Source organism: Podarcis tiliguerta, assembly GCF_965153285.1.
Source record: "Podarcis tiliguerta genome assembly, chromosome: 12".
NCBI classification, from domain to species: Eukaryota; Metazoa; Chordata; class Lepidosauria; order Squamata; family Lacertidae; genus Podarcis; species Podarcis tiliguerta.
The window spans coordinates 32,508,574-32,531,285 of record NC_139545.1 but is presented as its reverse complement, the minus strand read 5'-3'; the positions used below and the strand labels follow the sequence as shown (position 1 = coordinate 32,531,285).

Sequence of the window (22,712 nt, the reverse complement as noted above, 5' to 3'; positions counted from 1 at the left end):
CAATGTGTGAACTGAACTACTATGTCATTCCGATATCTAAAATTTCCTAGAAGCTGGGCGAGGCTCCTAAGCCACCACTTGGCTCTCCCTGTAATCCACAGTAACAGACCAGATGCACTTTTCAAGTACACACTCTTTTAAAAAATATAAATGCAAACATTTCAAAATATTTATAACAGAATGAAGGAGAGTTCTCTAACAGAGGTGGCTTGGAAATAACAAAACAAAGTACAATTAACTAAATACAGCAAAGCTTAGCATACCTCTTTCCTATCCTTTTGCCATTTATTTATTCTATAATAATCTCCTAATGGTGTAATACTATGTATCAATGCAATCTAAAATGCTTACCTTCTGCTGCCATTATATTAATAATCAAATTATGCCTGGCTGTCTCAAAGGTGCGCCTGTTATAAGCAGTGATCTAATAAAGAAGAAACATAAACCAGAAACTTGTTACTATATTTCCAAAACTATTATCAGTTGAGCACGGAAAACTTGCATCTAGCCTGACAATTCTATATATGGCTATTCAACAATGCTGTGAAAAGCCAGCGTTAGATGGGGAGAAACCCGGGTAGTGGTTGGGCCCCTCAAGCTTTTTGTGGAAGGACAAAAGGGGAGAAGGGAAAACACATTATACCTCAAAAAAAAAAGGGGGAGGGGAGAGCATACATAATGTGAGAGCTAGCCAAATAACAGCAAATGGACAAAAACCAGTGAGAAGGCTCATAGGCCCACCTGTAAAATCAATCAGATGAGCAGCTATGAGAGACTGGGCCTTCCAAGTGAAAGCCCCTTGGTTATGTTATCCCCTCCCAAGTGATTTGCATAAGGCCTCATCAGCACAAGCTTTAAAATGGGCTCCAAAAAACCCCACTTGTTTTTGACAACTTCTTAATGAGTTTTTATTGTTGATAACTGGAATGTTTTTAATTGCTTTTAGTTACATTTATAACACTGTATTGCTGTCCTGTGGATTGTTTTAGGATACTACGTTACAATATTCATTTTACTGAAACATGGACACTGTGTTCCTAGGATCCCAAGTGTGGTGCCCATGGGGACCACAGGACCCTCAGACACTTCTGCCACTTACTAAGGCTCCCAGCCCTTCCCAATTTTGTTTTGCTTTTTTTAAATTAGTCAATAGATTTTATAGTTTCTAGCCAATGGCCATCACAATACCATATATAAGCACAAATCACGCAACTACAGAATGAAAGACGTTACATGCACCAGACCGAGACAAATCTACAATGTCCAGAATTTAAAACATTTCTTCAGGAATGCTTATTAGTTTTGTTTTTTGGTGGTTTGGTTCAGGATGCTGCTTTTTTTGTCTATATGTTGTTGTCATTGTCTATATGTTGTTTTTGGAGGGTGCATATATTTTGCATGGACTTTTTTGGGGGGGGTGTTCTGAGCATTGCTGGATTTTCTTCTGAGAAATGACTATTTTGTGATGCCCGTATCAGTTTCTTAGTCTTCCAAATGTGCCCCCAGAGCCAATAAGGTTAGGGACCTCTGCTGAATTATACAGTTGTTTTCATGTTAAGACACCTAGAGAAGGCTTTGCCCGAAAAAGTGGCCTAGAAATATACAAAACAAACCAACATGCCCAACCTTATTCTGAGCCAGTCAGTCAAGTTTTGTCAGTAAACTGGGACAGAATTAGAAGACTTCCAAGATTCCATTTCACCACCAAAGATTTTAAGGAGCACATCCATGTCAATAAAGGGTAGATGAGTTGCACTCCAGATGCACCCAGCAGACCACTGCTGTAAATAGATGGACCAAACTTACAGGGTTCCTTATGTGTCACAAAGGTGCAGAGAATACATGCAACAGCCTTAAGTGCCCAATATTGTTGGACTACAACTCCCACCATCCTTGACTACTTGACCATGCTGACTAGGGATGCGGGGGGTAGGTGGGTGTTGTAGTCTAACAACATCTGTGGACCCAAGGTCCACAACTGATCTAGAAGGTGGATGATTGTCCCTAGGAATGGGTGACATTTGTCGTTTCATTTCCATGGAGCTTTCTAAGTTTTTCACTTGGTCTCAGAAATCCATAGAAACTTCACTAAAGATGCAATCCTATCCCCACTTCCCTGGGCGTAAGCCCCACCTAACTCTATAGGACTTCACTTCTAGGAGGGGACATATCTAGGTTCATGCTGTAAATTTCCAGCTACCCTTGTTTTTACAAACTGCTAGCATAAATCAGATGTACAGTACACCTCCACGTAGATCCCCTCCATTGCTTTCAACTTGATATGCTGTTCATTCTTTTCAATGGGTTACACGTACAATTGCATATCCGAATGCAGCTGCTGTTCCCTTGTTCTCAATATGAGAACATATTTTACATACACGGCCACATTTCTATAGCTCTGCCTACCTTGTGCAAAAGTTTGCAATTCCAGGTGCCAAGCACACACTCTCTCCAATAAAAGGTGAACTCTGCAGCCTTATCCAGGTGTTCTTAGCTCCTTTGGTCAAAAACACAGAAGGTGCAAGGACACGCAAAGGAGCTCCACTCTGGCATCATGGGCTCTTCTCCAAAGTCCTTGTGTACAGAGCAAATATTCTAAAGGGAGATGGCTTTCACATGCATAGTTGTTCCAAGGGAGCCTTCTTGTGTACAATTCTATGCAGTGATTTTTTTCTGGGGGTACACAGGGGTAACCCTAAACATTTTGTGAATCTAAGTTTGGCCTCATTGAGGTGCAGCATTTGATTATGAGTAAGGAAATGAGAGTACTCCTAAACCTTTTTTCTGGGAAAAAAAGCACTGATTACCGTATTGGCCCGAATATAAGCCATACCTGAATATAAGCTGCACCTTTAAAATTCAAGGGGGGGAGGAGGAAAAGGACAATACCCGAATGTAAGCTGCTCCCTTAAAGTTACGCAGGCACTCACACCCGTTCCGTTTCACCGTATGTCCGCTTCTGCAGCGATATCACAAAAGCCATTTTTGCTAAGGTTGCAAATTTAAGCCGCACTTTAACTTTTCAGTCGGAATTTGGGGGGAAAAGTGAGGCTTATATTCAGGCCAATACGGCATATGCATGAAGGTTTCCTTACAACAACTGCTTGTGCTGTATGTGCAGATATCAGAGGAGGAATGCAATGTCAGAGTGTGGCTACTCAGCGGTCCCGCTCCTTGACCCTGTGCTGTTGAACATTCAAAAAAGGGATGGGATTAAGGACTGGTACAAGGTCACGGCCAAGTCATAAAATCATGGGATCTCTTTCAGGCTGCCCGAAGGCCAAGTGCTGTGACGCTTTGAAATCAATGGTTTATTGTGGCAATATATTTCATAAGCAGCTTAATTGACCAAATATATGAAGCTGGCAGAAGGAAGACATGAAAACAATGAGACTGGATGTTTGAATTTTTTTTATAAAAAATTATTTGGAGATCAGGGTGTGTTTTTTTAATTATAATCAGGGGATGTTATCATACAGCACATAGTTACCCATGGCAACATGTTACGTGCCTAGATGTTTGAGACAGGGTCTAGATAAAATATTTTGCAGCAAACCTACCTCAATAACAGATGGTCTTCCCACATTGTCTATTGTCGGTGACCCATACAACACTCCATCACTGTAGGGTGTTCTCTGGATGTATCGTAGCCAACCAGGTCTGTCAGGGTAACCCATTAGGTTTGTGTTAAAAGTTATAGGATCATTGTTCATCTCGCCTGGATAAACAGGACATCCAATTTAAAATGCAGTGTCACCAAATGAACAGCACAGTATTTTCATGCAATGCAAATGACAAAGCAGGAGACTGCAAGCTGCCAATTATTCCTGTTCTTGGTAGTCCGCTATGATCATGAAAGAATCATAATTCTGAATTTACACTCTGTAAGTCAAACTGATATGTTTTGCATTTTAGTTCAAAAACACCCATAAAAATGCACTAACCCACAACCGGCAATGATGGAAATCCTGGCTCCAGAGACTGCAAACATCTGCATAAATTTCAGTAAGATGTGCAGTGCAGTCCTCTGCCTATTTACTCAGAAGTAAATATCTGCATATCAACTCTACTATTTGCAGAGGGCTCTAGAGTTAGCCTATTATCTCCCATCCACTTCTCCTAGGTAAGTGCAGATTGCAGCTTAGCTAAAGGGAGTTGTACAGTAAAGAGTTTGTTCTGCTGCTGGCTTGAGAGCCATATGACATACCAAGCAAAAGAAAAACAAGTATAATTAATCACATACTTTCTTCATTTACAGAACTGCCAAAATATATTTAAAGTATTTTGTTAAACTGGACTAAAATTGTCCCAATTTTATTTCATGGAAGCCAGATGACTGTCTACAGCTGCAGATTGTGCCCTACATTATTGTTGTTCTTTTATTTTAAAAAATGCAGAAAAACAGCACTGAACTCAAGAAATGGGTTTCTTTAATTGCTATATTAAAGAAACTATAATTTCAGACCAAAATAGAGGCAATGCGAAACACAACAGTTGCAATCACCTCTGTTTGTTTAATAAACAAACAAACAAAACAGTAAGCGTGTAGGATTTCTGCTGGGACTGCAGCACAAATGGGGTAAAGATTTAACCCAGACACTCCCAAACTCGGCCCTCCAGATGTTTTGGGACTACAATTCCCATCATCCCTGACCACTGGTCCTGTTAGCTAGGGATGATGGGAGTTGTAGTCCCAAAACATCTGGAGGGCTGAGTTTGGGGGGCCTGATTTAACCCTTTCCTCCCTTGTAATGCAGCTGAAGAAAATTGTTATATGCATGGCTCAAATGCTCCTACAAGGTCTGGGAGGGAAGTCTCCACTGGTGCCAATGGAAGCTGCTTTCATGGGACTAATAATAGTAGCTCCAGCAGCATGGGGGTGGTGTTTGTGTGCCGGGACCACAGTGAAAAGGAGAGGCTGTTGCAAGGTGGCATTTGGTCTCAGGTGTGGGACTCCCCACCCCTGATGTACAGGATTGCCTTGCACATCCGCCTGCTCCACCAATGCGTGTGTTCTCTCTCTCTCTCTCTCTCTCTCTCTCTGCAAACGCGAAGTAATTAGGGTTATTTAATGACTCTGATACATATTTATAAAACTGTAAGCATTTCTTACCAGGCTTTGGATAAGGAGGAAACTCCCCTTTAAAATACTCCCTCTCCAAGACGTGGACAAACAGAACTCCAGCGGAAGGGTACACTGTATGATCCGAGTGCACCTTCGAGAGGATTGTGTACACTGGAAAAGGAGGAGCAGAGAGAAGAGACAAGATATGAAAAAGCAGGACACATTCAAAATGCGTTCAAAGCCGCAGCAAGTCATTTTTGGGAAAAGGGAAGCAGAAAAGGATATCCCTATTAATGACAAGTTAAGAAGTGGACGAGGACGACAGAAGACACGCAAAGCAATGCTTCTTCTTTCTTATGTATGCTAACAATTCCTATGCATGTGTAGGCAGCAATCAAAATTCAACCACTTGGCATGTCGCTGACAAAGAAGCAATTATTCTGCTTTGTCCTTTTGAGTATTGTAAGGAATTATAATTTGTATCAGTTAACTATGCATTGTAGAAGGTGGTGGGTTTTGTTATTATTTTTGCATATTTTGATAAAAAAGAAGTTGAACAACAGGTATCGCCTTATAGTCTACTTGAAAGCAAATCCTATCGATTCCAATAGGAATTACTTCCATGCTTAGGAAAGCAGCGTTAAGAAGTTAAAATTAAATAACAAACAAAAGCGTGATGGAAGGCGTTTCAGTATTATAATGAATGGCTATAAATAATCTATTTGCTCTATTAGGGTCCCCATTGTTGCTATCTTCTCCATCCATAGAGGAATACTTTCTCAATGACCTAGTTCACACATCACAGTAAACAATATTTAACAACCAACTGTTTAATGTAATTGCACCTTGATTTCTTGCTCCATATCTCCCCTGCTCCTGTTGCACGGCTACGAAACAAGCTAAAGGTCCAGCGCCGAGGGCCTTCTGGTGGTTCCCTTACTGCAAGAAGTGAGGTTACAGGGAACCAGGAAGAGGGCCTTCTCAGTAGTGGCACCCACCCTGTGGAACGCCCTCCCATCAGATGTCAAGCAAATAAACAACTATCCGACTTTTAGAAGACATCTGAAGGCAGCCCTGTTTAGGGAAGTTTTTAATGTTTGAAGTTTTATTCTCTTTTTAATGTTCTGTTGAAAGCCGCCCAGAGTGGCTGGGGAAACCCAGCCAGATGGGTGGGGTAGAAATAATAAATTATTATTATATAAATTATTATAAAGTCTCATTTGTCATGATGTCCAAACACAGGGTCATGGTTTCTTTCTCTCCAAATGATCCATGAACAGGTAACTAAGGTTTGTTCTTGGCTTCCTGCCCATGGCTTGTTTGGGGAAAACCAATGCTAAGTGTGAGTTCGCACATCACAACAAAGTCAGACTATGGCTTATCTTCTGGCAACACAGCAGCTGTAGGTACAGAGGAGGAATTTTTCAGCAAGGTGCACCAGCATGCTGTGTGTTTACATTGAACAATAGTTTAACTATGGTTTAAATGTGACATGCAGACTTTGCATGTTTTGGGACAGTTCCTGCCACTGGCGAATTGGCCAGCAGCAGTCATCTGTCAGCACTGGCAGATGAAGTCCACATCCCACTCTCACAATTAAAGCAGTGACTGGCAGGTGGGCAAACACAGCGAATTATATGCACCAAGCTGCCTTGAATGCCTACTTCTGAATCAGGACCAGTATGAATAACCTCCATAGCACACCTTTACATGGGCGTAGCCAGGATTTTTGTGGGGGAGCAGGCCTTTTGTTGGGGAATGCAGAACCTCAGTTTGCTATGTAATTTTATTGATTTTTATTGATTGGGGGCAGCTGCCCCCCTGCCCCCCTTTGCACCTTAATAATCCAAATGGGATGGTCTCTTTAGTTAAAAGGTCCAAGACTGCTATTTGCATTACATCCTTAACTGGGTCATATCATCATTTGGTTATATATATCTAAAATATTATTACCTAGAATCCTTTTAATAATATTTTAGCCTTTTATTGGAAGAGCAGAAGAGGGAGCAAAATATGGGATCTCTTTTCATATGGGCATAAATCAGGCAGCAGAAAACACACATACAGCTGTGTCTGTGTAGTTTTACATAAATGAATCTGTAAATGCAAAATGAGATGCGTGGTTGTTGTTTTTTTAAAAAAGGAACATCCTTCTTTCTAAGCTGGTTAGTGCCAACATTTGTTTAACTTTTGGCGCCAACTAAAAACATACCCCTTCGCTCAGGCCTTCTGCAGCAGTTTGATGTTTACTGTTAAATGATGGGACTGCCTGGAAGAGTTTTAAGACACCTTCAAATTTTGCATATGCTGGTTTTAATTGTGATGTTTCATCTGAGTTTGCGGTTTTAGTCTTCTGAGACGCTATAGTTTTTATCATTTCATACTGTAACACACCTTGGGAATCTTAATCTTAATGTATTTACATGTACCTCAAGGAAAAAAGGGCCCAGGGTGTAAAAAAAAATACAATCACAGATGATTAAAAAACTAATTCAGATACAAATATACATTACATTTCAGATACATTACATTTGAGTGGGTACTTTATTCAAGTCACAGTAATGACTTGGAATGCCTACGATCTGTGCCTTTATCAGTACTCAACACACTTGACTTCAAGGCTTTGTTTGTCTTTGTATAAATAAGGATGATAGATCTCATATTTTAGAGCTACTGATTTTCTCATAATAATGGAGGAGGGCAAGGGCTTCCAAAAGTTCATCACTGAAAGCTGCTGTCAAGTGGCACAAGTATCACTGAAACTGAAACAAGTATCACACAAGGCATCACTGAAACCTGGTGGGATAAGTCCCACGATTGGAATGTAAAAATGGAGGGATACAATCTATTTCAGAGAAACAGACCAGACAAGAAAGGAGGAGGAGTGGCATTATATGTCAGGGATGTGTATACCTGTGAAGAGATCCAAGATTTAGAACCTCAAAGCCAAAGTGAGAGCATTTGGGTCAAAATTAAGGGAGAGAAGAATAACAGTGACCTCATTGTGGGAGTTTACTATAGATCCCCAAGCCAAACGGAGGACATAGATGATGCCTTCCTGGAACAGATGGCCAAGCATGCAAAAGGAAGGGAGATAGTAGTAATGGGGGACTTCAATTACCCGGATATTTGTTGGATGTCAAACTCAGCCAAGAGCATAAGGTCAAACAGATTCCTCACTGGCCTTGCAGACAACTTCATTGTCCAGAAAATGGGAGAAGCAACAAGAGGAACAGCCATTTTAGATCTGGTCCTAACCAATGTCGATGACCTGGTTAATGGGGTAGAAGTGGAAGGATCATTAGGCGCAAGTGATCATGCTCTTCTGAAGTTTACTATACAACGGAAAGGAGCAGCCAAGCATACTAGGACTCAATTTCTTGACTTTAAGAAAGCCGACTTCATAAAACTTAGGGAAGTGCTGGGTGAGATCCCATGGACAGTAATACTAAAAGGAAAGGGAGTTCATGATGGCTGGGAGTTTGTTAAGAGGGAGATAGTAAAAGCACAACTTCAGGCAATACCAATGAGACGGAAACATGGAAGGTACCTAAAGAAGCCAGGGTGGCTATCTAAAGAACTTTTAACTGAGTTAAGATTAAAAAAGGATGTGTACAAAAAATGGAAAAGGGGGGAAACCACCAAAGAGGAATTCAAACAAATAGCCAGCACGTGTAGACACAAAGTCAGAAAAGCTAAAGCACAGAATGAACTCAGGCTTGCTAGAGAGGTTAAAAGCAACAAAAAAGGCTTTTATGGGTATGTTCGTAGCAAAAGGAAGAACAAAGAAACAGTGGGGTCACTCAGAGGAGAAGATGGTGAAATGCAAACAGGGGACACAGAAAGGGCTGAACTCCTCAATGCCTTCTTTGCCTCAGTCTTCTCCGATAAAGAAAACAATGCCCGACCTGAAGAATTTGGAGCAAATGATTCAGCAGAGGAAACACAGCCCAGAATAACTAAGGAGATAGTACAAGAATACTTGGCTAGTTTAGATGTATTCAAGTCTCCAGGGCCAGATGAACTGCATCCAAGAGTATTAAAAGAACTGGCAGATGTGATCTCAGAACCACTGGCAATCATCTTTGAGAATTCCTGGAGAACAGGCGAAGTCCCAGCAGACTGGAGGAGGGCAAATGTTGTCCCTATTTTCAAAAAGGGGAAAAGAGAGGACCCAAATAATTACCGCCCAGTCAGTCTGACATCAATACCAGGGAAGATTCTGGAGCAGATCATCAAGCAAACAATCTGTGAGCACCTAGAAAGGAATGCTGTGATCACCAATAGTCAGCATGGATTTCTGAAAAATAAGTCATGTCAGACGAACCTGATCTCATTTTTTGACAGAATTACAAGCCTGGTAGATGAAGGGAACGCAGTGGATGTAGCCTACCTTGATTTCAGCAAGGCATTTGACAAGGTGCCCCATGATATTCTTGTAAAGAAGCTGGTAAAATGCGGTCTTGACTATGCTACCACTCAGTGGATTTGTAACTGGCTGACTGACCGGACCCAAAGGGTGCTCATCAATGGTTCCTCTTCATCCTGGAGAAGAGTGACTAGTGGGGTGCCACAGGGTTCTGTCTTGGGCCCGGTCTTATTCAACATCTTTATCAACGACTTGGATGATGGACTCAAGGGCATCCTGATCAAATTTGCAGATGACACCAAACTGGGAGGGGTGGCTAACACCCCAGAGGACAGGATCACACTTCAAAACGACCTTGACAGATTAGAGAACTGGGCCAAAACAAACAAGATGAATTTTAACAGGGAGAAATGTAAAGTATTGCACTTGGGCAAAAAAAATGAGAGGCACAAATACAAGATGGGTGACACCTGGCTTGAGAGCAGTACATGTGAAAAGGATCTAGGAGTCTTGGTTGACCACAAACTTGACATGAGCCAACAGTGTGACGCGGCAGCTAAAAAAGCCAATGCAATTCTGGGCTGCATCAATAGGAGTATAGCATCTAGATCAAGGGAAGTTATAGTGCCACTGTATTCTGCTGTGGTCAGACCTCACCTGGAGTACTGTGTCCAGTTCTGGGCACCACAGTTCAAGAAGGACACTGACAAACTGGAATGTGTCCAGAGGAGGGCAACCAAAATGGTCAAAGGCCTGGAAACGATGCCTTATGAGGAACGGCTAAGGGAGCTGGGCATGTTTAGCCTGGAGAAGAGGAGGTTGAGGGGGGATATGATAGCCATGTTCAAATATATAAAAGGATGTCACATAGAGGAGGGAGAAAGGTTGTTTTCTGCTGCTCCAGAGAAGCGGACACGGAGCAATGGATCCAAACTACAAGAAAGAAGATTCCACCTAAACATTAGGAAGAACTTCCTGACAGTAAGAGCTGTTCGACAGTGGAATTTGCTGCCAAGGAGTGTGGTGGAGTCTCCTTCTTTGGAGGTCTTTAAGCAGAGGCTTGACAACCATATGTCAGGAGTGCTCTGATGGTGTTTCCTGCTTGGCAGGGGGTTGGACTCGATGGCCCTTGTGGTCTCTTCCAACTCTATGATTCTATGATTCTATGATTCTATGATTCTAAGTAGCATTCACAACTACTATTACAATTAGGTTATCACTTTCAACAAGTCTTTCCTATCTGGAAAATACATATTTCCTATTCTTTGTGTCCTTAGGAGACACATAACTGAATTTCTCCAGTTATCCTTTCACTGAATAAATGCATACACTGATTGGGCTCAAGAGAGAATGTGTGATGTCTAAATTCAGTAATGTTCATTATTCATTGAATATGAAACTCAGATTTTTTCCAGGGGGAATGTGGGTTCCTATTTAATATTCCATACCCATTGTAACACAGTATTCCTTGCTGTTTGGTGTACCAACAAAAGTGGCACCCATAGTTAGGGAAATTTCTAATCATCTAGGTCATGTTGATCATTCAGGAAACCTTAGGCTACCCTGTCATCCTCATCAAAATGAAAATTCAGTTTTAAATGCAAAAGCGAAAAAGACAGTCGGGCCTTTCTATGATCATGTCAAGCGATTAAATTGCAGAATGTTTTAAATGAATCATATGATGCAATTTGGGCATACTGGAGACAGTTCAGCCCTTTGACATGCTGATAAATTGAATGTGAACATTTTACCAGCCTTTGTGCGCACCTATCAAGAAGCATCACTGAATTGTCCCATATCACTTGACAGAATAGATTAGCCCCAATACTCCCTTCGTAAAACTGTAGCAAGGAGACCTCAGCTAGCACTGGGAAATAAAGGCCTCACTACAACTGTGGCATTTCTCACTTCTAGCAAGCAAACTCTTTGAATCAGCTGTTTCTCCTCCTGCTGGAGCAGAGCTCTGGAACGGCACAAATGGAATGAAGTTCGCAATGCCTTCTAGCTTCTAGCTGGAGCAACCCTTCACTTCTGCAACCAGAGCAGCAGAAACCTCTCCAGAACTGGATGGCCACAAGGTCTGAAACAGAACAGCAAACAGACATGGGCAATCTGTAGGCTTATCAGACCATCTTGCAGTGTAGACCCTCCTCTGATCAAACATCCACTGGTGCATATGCAAGGGAAGTAATAAAAATAAATAAAAATAAAGCCCAAATGTATCCCAAAAAGGGGCTCGTGCCCTTCAGTTAACAGATTATAATTCTAGAACCCAAGGTCATCCAATGAAGCTGAATTTTGGAAGATTTAGAGCAGATAAAAGGAAGTACTTCTCCACATTGCACAGAGTTACACAGTGGTACTTTGGTTCTCAAACTTAATCCGTTCTGGGAGTCCGTTCCGACTCCAGAAACCGTTCCAAAACCAAGCGTGGCTTCTGATTGGCTGCAGGAGCTTCCTGCACTCAAGCAGAAGTCATGTTCAGCTTCCGAAAAACATTCGCAAACCGGACCACTTACTTCCAGGTTTGCGGCGTTCGGGAGCCAATCTCTTTGGGAGCCAAGCCGTTTGAGAACCAAGGTACCACTGTACTGTGAAAATCACTACCACCGTATGTAGCAAGGGCCACCAACTTAGATGTCTGGTGGGGAGGGGGGAGGATTTGGTGGACCCATGGCAACCAAGGCTATCAATTGCTACTTATCACTTTGGGTATGTACTACCACCAGGATCATAGGCAACATGCCTTTGAATACCAGTCACTGGATAACAACAGCTGGAAAGAACTATTGTCCTCCTCATGCCCTGCTTGCAGGCTATCCATGCTCATCTGGATGACAACTGTGAGAACAGGATGCTGGACTAGATGGACCTTTGTGAGATCTAGCAGGGCTCTTCCTATGGTGACAAACCAACGTTTTCCCCTGCTTCTCCACTTGGGTATCTATCTATCTATCTATCTATCTATCTATCTATCTATCTATCTATCTATGTATCTATCAGTGCAAATACACACTCTTCCCAATTCTTTGAGGACACTCACTGTCCTTCACAGTACCTGTTCGCAAATACAATATTGCCACATTTATCTATGGACTTTTGCTGGTGTGATACTCCCCAAGCTGTTATTGGCCAGATGTTGCATCTCCTACTGTGCCATATATTTCAATGCTGCTCCACTTCAACAGCCAGCAGTCTAATATGCTACTAAGTGGGCACAGGTGCAAGAGGAAACCCATGACTGATTCAGTCGCATGCTATATTCAGACTTCCACTAAAAGCCGAGAGACAACAGGCCTGTTAAAAGAGTTTTGACTGGGAAAACCACCAGAACCGATTCTCATCCCACTCGTAACAAAATTAAAAAAGGAAAACAATGCCAAATTGCTGTGCATCATTTGATGTAACTACTACGTATAACCCTTCAAAGATGTCAAAAGTCCTGGTGCTTTTCTTGTAACATTTGTGTAGCAAATGTTTACTTGTTCTTTGCCTTGGCCACAAGTCATGCAACTTACATGTGCTTAACTTGTGAGATTCTGACTTTATGTGGTTGAAATCCGGCTGGTTGAGCTTGGTGTTAAGCTCTTTTTGCACAGGGTTTTTCCAGCCTTTAAGCGCTCTGCCTTGTTTAGTGGGTTCTGGCAGTGGCTTATCAAGTACTGCTGGTGCCTGGGACAGGCATACATGCACCCTGGGGTGGTGTGCGCACCCCGGTGAGAGGGAGAGTGAGCACAGCCTGCACCCAGCTTTTGCCACCGATGCCCCTGGAGTGACTGCACAGCACCCCTGCCCACCCATGGCCCTCAGTGGGTGCAACAACTAATTGATACACCATTGCATAACCACCCTAAAACAAAGCAAATTAACACTAAACCATCAATGAATGTCTTATAATCTCGCTGAAAACTTTGTGCAAACAAATCAGGATGAATACTCAAAAAGGTCTGAATTCCTGCTACTGGTTCTGTAATTCTTGGGTTATTTTTTTTTTAAATGGATTGTTTTCGTACATATATATTTGGTATTGTTTTATATTGGTTTGCTGCTGCCTTGAATATGAAAATGAAAGCTTGAGTTTTCACATTATTGTATTTAATGTTTCAAATAAATAAAATTAAAAATACTCTTAGGCACCTAAAAAAGCAAAACAAAAAAACCTCCAAAACCCTGATGTGACAATTTTGCATTAAATGGAAGTATTTAGCTACCTCTTTTCTCCAAGCATCCTGACATTTTAAAAACCGTGCACAATAAATTATGCCAATTGCGACAAACAAGTAATAAAAACGACACATTTATTATGATAAAGAGATTATTATTGCACTCAGCAGATTGCAGATGTGTTTTAAGTAGGCACCAACAACAAGAAATTCACAATATTTTATCCAGAACCATTATTTTGGGAAAAGGAATCCACATAGTATAACTGAAAATTTAGTTGAAAATGAAAGATTAGAAGGAGGAATTCTTAAAGCTTAGAAGATTAGAACATTATATAATTGCCATTTATTTCCACATCATGTTATTAGTGAAATACACACCACTAATACATCAAATCTAATATACCAAGGGGAGGTTGATTAATCCCAAATATTTTTCAACCTAAACTCACCATTCTTCTCAGCAGCCTTTATGCTGCTGCTAACATAACTGATGACGTGTTTGGTCTTCCATTTAACTGTTCCATTTATGCCACCAGCAGAGTGCAAGAAAAAAGCTTTCCAAAATAAAACAGATGCAAGGCAAACTGGATTAATATCATGTCAACGGTTTCTCAGAAATCAAAAGCCACCAGTTAGAATATAATTTGCTTTGAAATACCGTACTCTGCACGTACTAATCAGGAAGGAATGGACTGAGGGAAGTTATTTTTTATGGACAATTCTGCATTTGTACCCACCCTTATTAGGAATGTACTTCTCCAGAAGTACAATCTGGGCAAAAGCAGCAGATCAAACACAACAAGTTTAATGCATATATTTTTTCCTTTAAAAAATGTTTTTTGCACTTTCATTTTCCTACTCATATTGAAATACTGCCCCTCAATGAAGCCAAACTTATCGATTCACAAAATGTTTAGGTGTATGCGTCCCCCTGCATCCCCCCCAGAAAAAAGCACTGCATATATTGATAAATGACACATAACATAAAATCTTGACCTGAAGAATGGCTGTTGATAAGTCTTCTGTAGCAAAAACCACAAAGAGTCATGTGGAACTCTAAAGACTAACAACAACCTTGATAGCCTTATATAAGTAGTGTAAAACACTACAGGCCACTACAGACAACAGGCCACATCACCAGATGCAGGTAAGTTACAGGAAAGTACTTTTCCGAGTTTCTGCTGTGTACCCATTACTGACTTAAAACACAATTTTCCTTTCCCCTGTTGCGTTTCAAATCACATTTGTACATTGTTGTACGCATCAGTACACTTGGATGTGTTTCCAAGTTGTTTGCTGTCTGTCCACACACACCAGTAGGGGTGTGGATGTCTTCACATGTCATAATCTAATCAAAGGGGGTTTAGGGGGAAACACCTCAAAACAAAGCATTTCCTCAGAAAACTACAGAGTAGATGTGGATTGTGTATAATGTTATACTTCACAAACCAGCAGTGGGAGTGCATTGGATGCAAAGCAAAAGGTGTGTACACAGCAGTCGTTTCCCTCTGAAGTCTTCCTTCTGATTTCAATTTTACAATCTTTCCCAAACCATGTGTGTAGGTTTATACCCAGTGCTTTTTCTTCTAAAAAAATGTTTAGGGATACTCTCATTTTGAGTCAAGAAAATCACCATTTTATAGTTCAAATTGGGGGAAATAAATACAGTAAATGGACAAAAGTATAAAGATTCACAAAACGTTTAGGGGTATGCGTAACCCTGCGTCCCCCCAGAAAAAGCACTGTTTATACCTTATAACTCAGGTTAATATTTCATGCATCTAATGAAGTGGACTGTAGTCTGTGAAAGCTTATGCCATAATAATTATGTTATTCTTTAAGGGGGTCAGAATACTTTTATTTATTTATATCTAAATATATGCAGGCATCACATAATATGATAATCTCACATTCAAGTGCTGCAGAATACAGTATCATATACAACTTGCCCCACACAGTTTATGTACTTAAATGACAAGAGTGCTTTCCAAATCTTGTCTTCCACATGTATTTAACTAACCACATATTTCTCCCTATAATCCAGTTAACCTTACAGTCCATAACTTCTTGAACATTCCACTCCAACTATCATTTACCCTTGTCTCCAGGAATCCAGACTTTTCATATGCAGTGTGATTTGAAATTATGCAAGAAGCTCTTGATACTAAACACTACATCAGTTACGTTTCTTTAGACATTATTGGATTTTAGTGCAAATGCACTGAATCCTCAATATAGTCCTGTGATTTAGAGCAGGCATTTTTACAGTGCTTTATTTTTCCGCAGAAAGAAATTATATTTCATATGTTTATTAGCAGTAATGCCCAGATGTCAATTGTAAATTCAATATATGGCAAACTTCATTTTACTAAATACAGGATAAGAAAAATAAACATCCTAAATTAGCTCCTGTCTTGGGCATCAGAAAATTATCTGATAAAAATTATCCTAATCCATTAGAAAAAAATCCAGATCAAAATTTTGCAGGAAAAAAACACATCACTGGAATATGCTAGGTTGATACTGAAAAGGGGAAGTCCTATACTAAGCAGGTTCCTTGTTCAATTGACATTTCTGTTTATATGAACACATGGACAAAAGATCACAGCCACTGCCACCTACCTCAACTTTGAAATATTCATCCTGTGTTCAGCCTAAGTTCTGAAAACAGCCTGATGACATACAATCACAGTGTCCTTGCCACGGCACTGGACTTTGGAAGCACCAACAATCAGTTGATTATTGGTGCTTGCAAAAGGGCTCTGCCTTTTCCCACAGTGGTTTGATTTCAAATTGTGCAAGCAAAGGAAACTGGGTCACCTGATGTCACTGTTATATCAAGTGACTGTCAGGTGGGCATTCGCACCCAACTGTCAAAGTTGGCCTGCAGTGGGTGGGGAAAAACCATACCATCCAGATCCAGTTCCCCCAGCCTTGAAGTAGGCTCTCACCATACAAAGAGGGATCCAGTACAAATGATCTTCTGTGGTTCCAGAGATGGGGAAGGAGCCATAGTTATATAGTTCTAGTTCCCACCAAGCCTTGGTGCAACCTGACACCTACATGGCACCTAAGCAGCTTACTTTGAATGCTTGACACCTCCTCTCCCATTCTATCTCAAAGGGCTGTGACCAGATGCAGCCATCACACCTTTAGTATCAGCAAACTTTTCTTCCTCCATCCCACCCACTTTGTTTACTACCTAACCCAATTAAGAGTTCTGGAAAACTTGAGAGTTTGCACACTATTTTGCGATTGTTTAGTTGGCCCAGCAAAGGTACTACTCTAATATGGAATTTGTATGTGAAGACAATATAATATGTTTAGGTTGCAATTATCTGTGCCTTCTTATTCACCACAGACAACTGGAAACATTAAGCTCAGTAGCATGTATGTAAAAGGACCCAGGTTCTACCCCTGATATTTCCAGGCATGGCTGGCAAATGCTTCTATCTGAAATCCTGGAGAGCTGTAATGTAGACAATACTCTCTGAGACATGGTGGACCTATGCTCTGACTTCAAATAAGGCAGCCTTCTATGTTTTTCTAATCGAAGAAATAGAAAATCAGTTGCAAAGTACAGGTTTCCCCACTTTTTTTTCTATCCTTGGAGTATTTGATCCCATGTGGCCTTAACATTCTCCTCATAATTTTGAAGGCAAGCCCTTTCTCAGCAACAAATATTCACAATGCAACATGGAGTACAAGTACCTGCAAACATCACTAGTCAAGCAAAAAGGCAAATATTGAAATACGTTTCCAATCTACTGTTAAAACACCAGCTACCCAGTGAGATACTTTGCTTTATGGTATACTGCATGTTTCTTCTTGTGCATTAATATACCTCATCATGACTTCATTTGCTCTGAAGATTATTTCCTATGCCCTAGTTTGCCCAGGCAAGCATTTAAGTATGTTCTCCTCTCCTGGTAAATAGGATTCTCACTCTTCCATTTGCCCAAGATTCCCCAGCTGGTGTAATCCTAAGGGTGAAATAAATGGCTGTGATTCCAAGCCCTGGGCCAACACACACACAAACAAGCAAGCACACAGCTGGTGGGTGGTCTGCAGTAGAGGAATGTGTCTTACATTAACCATCATCTACAGTCGTTCAGTATGATCTAAATCTAAGCCAGCACACAACCTACTAATGTTCTACTGCTAATGTTCTACTACATGTTGTCTCCTCATTCTAAATACTTGCCTCTGAAATGGAACAGAGGGGTGTTTGTGGGGGGGGGGGGGGATTACTTCTGTCCATATATTTATAAATGGATCCTTCTAAACTGGACGCTCAGGTCAATATATCCTACATGCACCCATCAGGATCACAGTGTCACTTAATTTACATCCCCGCATCCCATCCCACCCAAATTTTCGACCCATTTCATTTATCTTTAGAAATTCCGCTTTCCGTGGAAATCCAAAAATTTATTCGGGGGGAGTTGGGTTGGGATGTGTTTTTTTTTGGGGGGGGGGGGAAACACACACGCTGCGGCCAACCATGGAAGCAATAATGAACATGCCCTTGTTTTTCAGATCCTATGCCTCCAGCCCTCCCGGCCCTTTTCCTCTCTGCAGAAGGTTCAGAAATTTCCACCATTGCCTCGGCGGCCGGGAATGGGGCGAGAACCCGGGACTGAGGCCGCCGGGAGAGGAGCCGGGGAGCCGCCGCCGCCGCTTGGCCCCGGGGCGGAGTCGCGGGCTCCGGAGCAGGCCGTAGCCAGGGAATGCGCAGCCCGGGCGGGAAGGGCGCCGCTCGCCGCTCGGGGAAGGGGGCTCTCGCAGAGACCGACCTGTCAGCAGGAGGGTGGTGAGGGCGGCTCCGCTGCGCCTGCTGTGGGACCACGACCCCGCTCCGTAGCGCGGCATGGCTCGCTCCGTCGGCGCCTGCTGCTGCTGCTGCTGCTACTGCTGCCGCCGCCAAACAGGACCATCGCCGCCACCAGCATCCCTCCCTCCTCCTCCTCCTCCTCCCCTTCTTCCATAGAGACGGTCTCTATGGCAGCGCGGAGGGCGGGGCCTAAGGCCGGCTCGTGGCGGGCCTGGCTTCGCCTCGCCTCAAGTGAGGCCTTCGGGTTGTTTTCCCCTCCTCTGTAGTCGGGCATAGCCGCCCGCAGAGCAGGAGCCTCTGGAGCTCAACGTAGTCATTAAGGGGATATGCGTTGGTCTTCTCCACACCCACCCACCTCGTGCAGGATTTATGCATAAGCTAAACAAGCTATAGCTTAGTGCCCCACTCTCTTGGGGGTCCCAAAAAAATAAAAGGGGAAAAAACCTGGATGCACAAGATCCAGTTTTGTGTTGTGTAGGCTCCTATGATGTAAGTCATGGGTCCCGCCTGCTCCCTAAAATATCACTGGTTTGCTTATTTCTATATATAGGGTGCCTATATTCTGCATGGACTGGTTGCATGGCAACTTCTTCAAATGGCTTTAGATACTTATTAGGTCCATAAATTACCATATAGCATATATTCAACACAAAAAACAGCGACAATTTGTTGTTGACAAAGGACAGCTGGACATATAAAGGGCCCCATTACCTTCAGTAGCTTAGGGCCTCATCAAACCTAAATCTGGCAGGGGTTGGTTTTTTTCACACACACACCCCACACACGCTTTTAAGAACATGTAAGATGAACATGCTGTTTGTCTGCCTCACCCCAGTATTGTCTGTGCAGGCTGGCAGCAGCAGCAGCAGCTCCCTGGAGTTTCGGGTTGGAGCCTCTCTTTCCTAGCCCCACCAGGACACTGGGATGCAGACCCTCCCTAAAGACAAGTAAAGAGATGCCTTTCACCAGACCAGCAGATTTGGGAGCAGGCTTGCCTAGGGAGCTGCCTTATATTGAGTTGGACCATTGTTCCATCAAAGTCCGTATATATTGCCTATACATTGATTGGCAATGGCTCTCTCTGGTTTTGTGGAGAGATGATTATTGTTATTTATTAGCGACTTGTAAAAATAATTCAGAGCAACTTACAAACACATTAGGAATACTCAGTGCTTTTTTTCCTTAAAAATTGTTTAGGGGTACTCTCGTTTTCACTCAAGAAAATCACCATTTTATAGTTCAAATCGGGAAAAATAAATGCAGTAAATGGACAATAGTACAAAGATTCACAAAATGTTTAGGGGTATGTGTACCCCCAGAAAAAAAGCTCTGGGAATACTAAAAACCAATTCCAACAAATGCCATTAAAAACCTAACAAGTACATCTCTCAAAAATGAAAAGGCAGGTCAAGTAGACCCCCCCCCCCAACCAAAAGAGGCCACAAATACTTAAAAAACCTTCAAAAGAAAGGGCCAAAAGCCTGGGTAAAAAAAGGAAAAGTTTTGCCTAAAACTAGGCAAAGAGGGTGCCAGGCGAGCCTCCCTGCCGAGAGCCTTGCACAAGCTTTGAGCCACCACTGAAAAGGTCTGTTCTCCTGTTGCCATCCTCTTGATCTACCACAGAGAAGGGAGATCCCAGGATCAAACTTGTGACCTTCTGCATGCAAAGCAGAAGCTCTTCCACTGAACCATGTCCCTTTGTTCGGTCTTAATTCTTGCCCTGTTATAATTCATCTATCTTTTCTCCCTGGTCGCAAGCTTACACACAAAGTGTGAAAGGGAGAGGCGGGCAAGGCAAGGAGCCCAGAGGAGGGCATGGTAGCATTGCAGCTGCTGTTATTTACTAAATTATTTGTACAACTCTGAAAACAGTTGAAATGTATGGGATACAAAATTTCTCTCTCTAACACACACAAACACACTGTAGATTATATATTAAGTGTGTGTGTGTGAGAGAGAGAGAGAGAGAGAGAGAGAGAGAGAGAGAGAAATATGCACATACTACAGTATTAATGTTGCTATGATATGCTGTTTTGGGATGAAAATTGTTATTTATATCAGTAGTAATAATGATAATAATATGTTGTGTTATTTGATGTGTATCCTCCTGGAAGACTTAGAGTGTGCAAGGAAAATATTAGAATTTTAGTCCCAGACAGCTGGAGGGCACTAGGTTGGTGAATAATATAATATTATATAATAATATTATATACATAGAACTTCAAGGAAAGAAACTTAGTAGTTGTAAGTGTAGGGTAGGTAACAGCAATATTAAAAATAAAAATCATTGCCTTGCAAGCAGCAGGTGATTTAAAATGTGTATAGCACATCAATATACTTAAGAGTTGTAGAATAAATGACAGTGCCTTTTATAGATCAGTAACGGGTGAATGATGAAGTAGTAACTGGTTCAAAACAAGACTTGGACTTGGTGCTTGAATTACAAGAGGATGCAGAAAGGTTTTACGACCAGCCCTTTATTGCCTTTTTTGAAGACCTAGGGGAAATTATTTGACTGAATTGGGGTGAGAATTGGGTGGGTTTGTGGATTTTGTTGAGAAGTCCTTTGAGCCCCATAATTCAAGCATTCTTAAGAGTAAACAGACTGTTCTCACAATGGAGAGATGTACTGGGACTGGGACTATTTAATTTATTCATAAATTATCTGGAGTTGGGGATAAGCAGTAAGGCAACCGTAGCCAAGTTTGCAGATAGCGGCAAATTAAAAACCTAAGCTGATTGCAGAACACTCCAAAGGAATTCTCCAAACTGAGTAAATGGGAAATAAAATGACAAAAGACAGCTAAGGAAGGATGTGATCATAGAGGTTTATTTGAAACTATGTATGGTTTGGAAATAGCAGGTGGAAAATGCTTTGCCTCTCTCATACACAGTAGTAGAACTTGTGGTCAACTTTTGAAACTGATTGGCAGTAGATTCATGGCAAAGTACTTCTTCATGAACTTAACGGAATTTGTTGCCACGGGATGCAGTGACCATTAACCTCAATGGCTAGATTAGACAAAGTCATGCAAAATGTGTCTATTTGTTGTTTAGTCGTTTAGTCGTGTCTGACTCTTCGTGACCCCATGGACCAGAGCACGCCAGGCACTCCTGTCTTCCACTGCCTCCCGCAGTTTGGTCAAACTCATGCTGGTAGCTTCGAGAACACTGTCCAACCATCTCGTCCTCTGTCGTCCCCTTCTCCTTGTGCCCTCCATCTTTCCCAACATCAGGGTCTTTTCCAGGGAGTCTTCTCTTCTCATGAGGTGGTCAAAGTATTGGAGCCTTGGCTTCACAATCTGTCCTTCCAGTGAGCACTCAGGGCTGATTTCCTTAAGAATGGAGAGGTTTGATCTTCTTGCAGTCCATGGGACTCTCAAGAGTCTCTTCCTGCACCATAATTCAAAAGCATCAATTCTTCGGCGATCAGCCTTCTTTATGGTCCAGCTCTCACTTCTATGTGTCTATAAGCAGCTATTCATTGTAATTGCTAGATTGAACCTCCAGATTCAGAGGTACTATGTCTTAAATATCAGTTCCTGATTGTTAGGTACAGTTCTGTAAAGTTGCAAAAGGAATCAGTCCTGTTTTTGATCTTGGCAATGTAGAAAACCAGTTAGGTTTGTAATCCAAACTTGTTTGTATAGGAAGTTTTCCTTTTTACCTATTTTACTGTTACGTGTTTGGAATGCTTGGTAATGATCATGATATTTTATTCACTTGCTAGAGAGCAACAAAAGGACAGGGCTACAGCATTCATGCCTGACTTGTGGGCTTCTCAGAAGCCTCTGATTGCCACTGTGCGTAACGAGATGCTAAATTAGATGGACCTTTGGTCTGATCCTTCCAGGAAAAAAGTATGACTTGACCTATGAATAAGAAAGGACATGGTATGTTCCATCACACATTGTGTTAAGTTGTGGGTGAACATATCAGACGACACAGGGATTCTTCAAACAGCTCTTGTTTATTCACAGGCCAGAACAGAACAGAACTGAACTGAAGGGTTCAGTCAGCCTGCTTATATAGAGCTCCAGTACGACGTTACTGTAACAACTTTCTAAAACTATCCAATCACTGAACGTCACTTTCGATCCTTCATTTGCATAACTATCTACAGTATCCCCTGCTGGCCCAGGGTGAGAACTTCAGTACATAACACCTTGCACACATTTTTACTTTATTAAAAAATGAAGCATGGCTTTGAGAGGTCCTAAATCTGGGGTGCCCATACTTTTTTAGGTTGAGTTGTTGAGCTTTTTTTAGGATTTGCTC

At 41.8% G+C, this 22,712-nt stretch overlaps 1 protein-coding gene across 10 annotated transcripts in view; it reads right to left on the bottom strand.

Annotated features, from left to right (window-relative positions):
- The window catches only part of SGCE (sarcoglycan epsilon), a 28,706-nt gene extending 10,086 nt beyond the window's left edge, over positions 1-18,620 (bottom strand). For 2 of the 10 annotated variants that reach the window (XM_083405462.1, XM_083405460.1), the window contains exons 1-4: positions 18,397-18,620; positions 5,114-5,236; positions 3,561-3,718; positions 352-424 (exon numbers count right to left, since the gene is read on the bottom strand). In XM_083405462.1, coding sequence (XP_083261588.1) covers positions 352-424; positions 3,561-3,718; positions 5,114-5,236; positions 18,397-18,472 — 430 coding nt within the window. In that variant the 5' untranslated portion in view covers positions 18,473-18,620. Of the gene's footprint in view, positions 1-351; positions 425-3,560; positions 3,719-5,113; positions 5,237-11,342; positions 11,515-14,049; positions 14,155-17,444; positions 17,579-18,396 lie in introns of those variants that run through there. The other 8 variants (XM_083405464.1, XM_083405461.1, XM_083405459.1 and 5 more) reach the window with 7 other exon arrangements.
- Positions 18,621-22,712: the final 4,092 nt, after the last annotated feature.